This window comes from Electrophorus electricus, chromosome 7, assembly GCF_013358815.1.
Source record: "Electrophorus electricus isolate fEleEle1 chromosome 7, fEleEle1.pri, whole genome shotgun sequence".
NCBI lineage: Eukaryota > Metazoa > Chordata > Actinopteri > Gymnotiformes > Gymnotidae > Electrophorus > Electrophorus electricus.
Window position 1 is genome coordinate 7,902,237 of NC_049541.1, and position 6,157 is coordinate 7,908,393.

Below are 6,157 nucleotides of genomic sequence, written 5' to 3' on the forward strand. Positions count from 1 at the left end.
TAATGGATCCTTTCCCTGAGTTGGACCTGGTGGAGTTCTACAAGCTACACTTACCGAAGGAGGGATTTTGCAGCCTGGACACCATGCTCAAAGTTCCCTTCAGGCAGCCTGGGACGGGACTTGCCCATAGAAGCACAGGTGAGTGGCCCGTGCCCAGCTAGGTCTGTTCAAACCATAGCACTCAGCCAGGTTTGGTCCAACACGCATTTGTGGTGCTTCTGGTCTCAGTGATTACCTGCTGGTCTTCTTCTGGTGATCACCAGCCCTCCCAACTGCAAACCAGCCTTCCTGTGGTTACAGCCATCCAACCGTGATTATCGGAAACCAAACCCAGAGAAAGCATATGCACCTTACGCTTTGCCAGAGAAACTCAAAGTAAACTCAAAATAAATCAAACGTAAAGCACATTGCAAACATGTTTTTCAGTGTAATATAAATGAAATATATTCTTGTTGTTATTATATAAAAGTAAATACGCCAAAAGTTGCAGGATGGTAAAGGGAAAGAACAGGTGTGCTTTTAAGTCATCATGTACGAGTTCTGAGTGGATTAACCTGTTTCATCTATTGTTACCACAGCCACTTGTATTTATCAAGAAGTAATTGACAATTTTGATGCCAAAAGCAAAAAGGCAATTATTTTGGTAATACTTTGACACTCTTTGAAACTCACCATATTTTGTTTGTTTGCCGCTACTAAGTCAATTCTGCTTGTTATTAAACTAAAGGTTCCATTGCTAGTTCTGTTTTGTCCTTGCTAAGTCTAATCCACTCTTACTAATTTTACTGGTCGTTTAATAACCTATGCTGGTTGTTTAAAAATCTATGCTAGCTAGCTAACTATCCACAGATGCTAGTCATAAAACAGTGATGATATGTAGCCACGCAGTCACTTATAGCAAAAGTTTGCTTAGCTAAAGTTACTTTGTGGCCAGCTTATGGATATAACAACGCAAAGTTTAATACACCGTTGCAGTCAGTGGCCTATTGATGATGCTTTTAATGGCTTGATGATATTGCTTTTAACTATCATATGGATGATTTTAGTGCAGTATGGACGGAAGACGTTGAATTTAAAACCTTCAGTCTCTCCAGGATGGAGGTTCTCCCAGAGGAGGGACTGCTGACTACTACTGTTATTTCAGTGATGGCTTTGGGTAAAATGAGAGGCTGTTGCTGATGAAGAGGGGCATGATGACTAGTCGTGTGATGAAGAGCGCTCGGCCTCAGCCAGGTGCGCTAGCAGCCTCAGAGGCGAGGCAGCAAGGAACGCTGAGTACCTCTCCAGCTCTCCAGATAGGACTGACGGGTTGAAAAAAAGAGCAAAGCACATGGATGCAGGCTGGTTTTTGATGTGAAAGAAGCAGTGCGCGGGTGTGTGCGTGTGAGTGCGTGTGTATGTGTTCAAGAAGAAAAGCCTCTGCAGTTCCACCCTTGCCTAAGATGGCCCCCTAGAGGAGCCACCTGCACCCTCTCCCTGTTGCCAGCAGAGGGAGCTCCTCTGCATGCGTTTTGGCCCCGTGCATGGACTCGAGGGTAATAACCATATCCCAGTACCAGCGACATCCACAATCTCCACAGCAGGGCGATAACTGGCATGCTTTCTTTTCTTTCTTTTTTTTTGGTCTACTTGCCTTCTGTTCTTGCTTTAAAAAATACAAGAGCATGGCAAGAAAGAGGGTTTGGAAGAGGATGCAAGTGTTCCTCAGCAAACAGCAATAGCAATGACAAAAGGCATGTGTGAACAAGGACACCCACCTTGCCACAGAGGGAAGAGGAGAGGAGAGGGAGGGTGTGTGTGTGGGGGGGTTGGGGTGGGGGTGTGGGTGGGGGTGGGGGGGGCGGTTAGTGTTAGGACCAGAGCGAGGATGTGAATTGTGGATTTTGTTTCTTTATTTGGCCCCACTGCCTTGTCTCTTGCCACCCTCCACAGTGAGATGCATTTAAAGTGTCTTATTAGGGATCTTTGTGCTTTGCTGTCACTCATGGCAGTGTCTCCTTCAGCAAGACACACCAGATTCCAGGACCTCAATGGCACATTCACTGTTGTGCCCCCAAAAGACCCGCAAACACCGCCAGATCAGTCGCTTTGTGGGTGTTGCATTGGCAGTTGGCATTCACTGTCTGGTAAACATGTTCAAACACAAAGGAAAACATCTGGGTTTTCTTTGATAAACTGGGATGGTGTATGTGTGTGCGCGCGTGTGTGTGTGTGCGCGTGTGTGTGTGTGTGTGTGCGCGCGCGTGTGTGCGCATGCGTGTGTGTGTGTGTGTGAGAGACATTTACAAAACAGATAGCATATTGATATATGAAAGCCTCACAATCTGACATAAAATTATTTGACTGTGAAATATCCCAGTCATGGTGGACTAGACATGTGCAAAGCATGTGTGTGTGTGTGTGTGTGTGTGTGTGTGTGTGTGTGTGTGTGTGTGTGTGTGTGTGTGTGTGTGTGTGTGTGTGTGTGTGTGCACTATAGTTATGCGAGGACATAAGTAGCATACACACTTGTTTTCTAGCAGTTGCTTTCCCCCAGAGGAGATGTAAAGTAGGCAGGTAAAGCATATTGTGAAGCTGACATTCGATGGTATCCACACTTGGTCATCCCGGTTGCTCAGATGGGTGTTCACATGGTAGCAGGAGTTTGTTTTCTGAAACGGAGCCAAGCAGCAGCTGCTTCTACTGTGGCCTTCCACACTTCACATAGGCTTTCCCAGACAAACCAGTGGCCACAGGGAAGGGATCGGTGGCCCTGCTCACTCCCTCACCCCCCGAGGACCTGCAGAACATGGTGAAAAAATGTGATTGACCAGTGAAAAGGCTGGTGGTGATTCTTAATTTCACTGTTGTACATACAGACTGGTGCCTAAGAGCGTTCTTTAGGGCAAGCTGTGTCGACATTTTGAGTCGAAGTCTACGGTTCATGTTGCAATTTCTGGCAACAATTGGCACAGCTGCATTGAGAATAAAGTTGAACTTCGTCAAAAAGAGCTGAGTGGTATGTCCATTCCCTTTTTCCATATTAGCGGATGAGGAATAACAGGGTTATAGGAATAGGCTGATGTAAAAGCGCTTTGGGGTTTCTTTGGACAAAGTCATCCTCACACTGATCTAGATGTCTCACCCTTATAGTTGAGTAGATTTGTACTCCAGGTTCTACATTTGAAATATACTTTTTCTTTTGATATGCTGCTTCAGTTGATTTTAGTTCAAATGCTTTTACTCCACTAAATATTATAGCTGGAGTGGATTTCTGGATACCAGATTTTAACATTGTTAGGAGCATTACGTCATTAGTGGACATTTACGTTTAACTTTTCTATACCCAGTGTCTTCTCTCTTTTGTCTCTGCTGCTGGGGCCAAAAACACCAGTATACTGTGGGTTCTTTGTTTTGCCCCTAACAGAACTAAATTTGCCCCAAAACTCTCTGATTAGATCGTTAGATACAGCTAGCTTTAGCATTAGCCTTCCTGTTTCAACCTGCCTGATTATTTCTTTAAAGTGGTGTGTGTTTGTGTGTGTGTTTGTGTGTATGCCTGTGTGTTGGGTTGCTCCAAATGTTTAATGCTCCTGATTTGTCACAGAGCACTAACAGGTATATAGGTCCCCCAGAACGTTTGATTTTTGCTCCTGGCTGATCCATCCATCCCCTCGGTGTTTTGTCCACTGTTTTTCTACTCTTCTTCTTCCTGTTGTGTTCTCGGACCTGTCAACCTTCTGCCATCACTGGCACAATGCTCTCCTCTTCCTCCCGTGCTCACTTCTCCAGTGGTCCACTTCTCCATGCTGTTGCTGTGGCACTGGTGCGCTATGACTTCTGCTCGAGGGACACAAAGGAGCTCCCACTGTAGGCAGGCGACCTGGTGAATGTCTACGCCAAGTGTGCTGATGGCTGGTGGAGCGGCGAGGTCAGCGGAAGGGTGAGAGTCCTCGCTGCTCCCATCTAATGCAACATGTGCATTATGGCTGAGAGGTATGGATTTGATGGTTTGAAGAATTCATTGGTTTGTGTAGATGAGATTGTGTGTTGTTGCATAGATTATAGATGATCTTTTGTCCTGAGAGAGTTAGTGTCTTTCATGCTCGGGACATGTAAACCTGATGTCATGAGTGTCAGGAATCTTCAGTGCTGACTGACTCAAAGTCAGTTAGAATACAGGTAAAGTCTTTTAAAGACCGATAGCATGTAGACTGATCTGTACCAATAAATGTTATTCCTGTACCAGGAATAAATGTTTAATGTTTATACAACAAATATGACTAGATAAAACCCTAATAAAAATCAAAGATGATGACAAACTTGCGCAGACATGGTTCGCAGTGTCTAGTGTAACTGATCCACGATAATTTTCATGGATGTGTTTAGTTCTGACATGATCTCCTTTGTGTTTGAATAACAGGTGGCATGGTTCCCCTCCTCCTACGTGGAAGAGGAAGAGTGAATGTTAGAGGGAGTGACCCTTACTGCCACCCGCTTCATTGACGGCAGCATAAGCACAGCCCCGGCTTGAGGGTTTTTGGACAGAGCTATGATGAGGTTGACCTCCATGGTTCAACCATTACCCTTAAGAAGTGCTTGGCTTGTGAGCGGGCTATTGCAGTCCCCTGCAGGGCGAAGCAGGTTTTAGATTTAGGCTGGTTCATTAATAATGATCCACCATCACAGGCTTCGCACTCACCCCACCCAGAGTCAGATGTTTTTCTGGCTTTGTCACCTTCTGCAGTCTTCACTCAGGGTCCAAGGCCCCCTCTGTCTGCTTGTTAATGATTTTAAACTCTTTCTTCCCACTGGACAGGCCTCCCCTTTTCTCAGGAAGCTTAAGCTGAGGAGGGAAAACTTTGAACTGTTTTTTTTTTCTTCCTCCTTATTGATGGCATCATCCACCCCCCTGACCTCTGATTCCGCCTTCTGTGCTGTGCCTTTGCTTCCAGCACTGTTAGCGCTTAGCGCTCCCTCAGAGGCCCTGAGTAAAACAGACTGTCAAGAGGCCTACCGGTCAGGTAGATATCAATCACTGAACACATCGGACTCAGACCCATCACACTGGGGCTTTTCAGACCAAGGATGCAGCCATTCCTGGACACTCCCCATCTGATATGTTAATGGGATCTGTATATGGGGCAGTATGAGGCAGTTTCTCTAAGGATCCCATAGAACCTCACTTGTGGAGGTGGAGGTAAAGGAACATGGCCGACTGTATTTTCTTTTGTTGTTCCAAAGAAGTGTTTTCTTCAAATAGAGATGTCTAAATCACTGTTGAATATGGCTTCAACTGTTTTCTGATGTGTGGAATTATACAAGCAGAGGCATTTTAGGAAGAAGATAGCTCTGGGTTCTGGTAGAAGTTCCAAAATTTTTTATTTGCTTGTTTTGCTTAGATTTCACTAGTTTTGGACTGTTAGTTCTTTAGTTATTTTTCACAGTGTCCTCTAATGTGTTGCTGGTGCGAGTGTCCATGGAGTTGTCACAAGTCACTGGTTTACAACAAAATGAGTAAAATGGAGTATACTCTGGAGTATAAAATGGAGAATGGGCTTGATTTATGACCATTCACCAAAATAATGAAGGGTCACAGGCAATGATCTGGTGAGCCAAATGCAAGCAACTGCTGAAAAAATGCCTTTTGACCACTGAAGTTGTGTTGTATTTCTTCCATGCTCTTATGCCCTTATAAGGTAATCTGGGTTTGTCTCTGCGAAAACAAGGAATGGCATTTTTGAAAATCAACTGTGCTGGTGTGCGGTAAATAAAAATGTTCCAAACTTGATAGTTTTGTCCTAAATACATTTTTATCCCAAATTTCATTTGATCATTTGAATTATGAGCTTATCTAAGAGTTGACAAATGGGTTTGTTAGAAGGAATCTACAAATAAAGCTTGTAATTCTGAGGATTCAGTGGGGAAAAAAGCATGGACAAAACACATTGGTTTTATTTATCACAGAGTGTGATAAAATAATGTTTTTTCCATAGAGAAAAACCTTTTAGTTCTTAACATGGGGATGACACCAACTACAATATGATGCATCTCTTCAGTATTCTGTTGGATTGGTGATCGGAGCACAGAAAATGTAGAACTAAATTGATCGTGTTGACTGCATACACTTTAGGTTTTACTCACTTCAAAGTAATCACTTATCTGTAAAAGTTTGTGT

At 44.1% G+C, this 6,157-nt stretch overlaps 1 protein-coding gene across 1 annotated transcript in view; it reads left to right on the forward strand.

Moving 5' to 3' along the window:
- Positions 1-5,770, forward strand: part of vav3b (vav 3 guanine nucleotide exchange factor b) — a 29,335-nt gene extending 23,565 nt beyond the window's left edge. Inside the window, 3 exon segments of the mRNA XM_035528120.1 lie at positions 21-138; positions 3,663-3,922; positions 4,403-5,770. Of these exon segments, the coding sequence (XP_035384013.1) occupies positions 21-138; positions 3,663-3,922; positions 4,403-4,444 (420 nt within the window). The 3' untranslated portion in view covers positions 4,445-5,770.
- Positions 5,771-6,157: the final 387 nt, after the last annotated feature.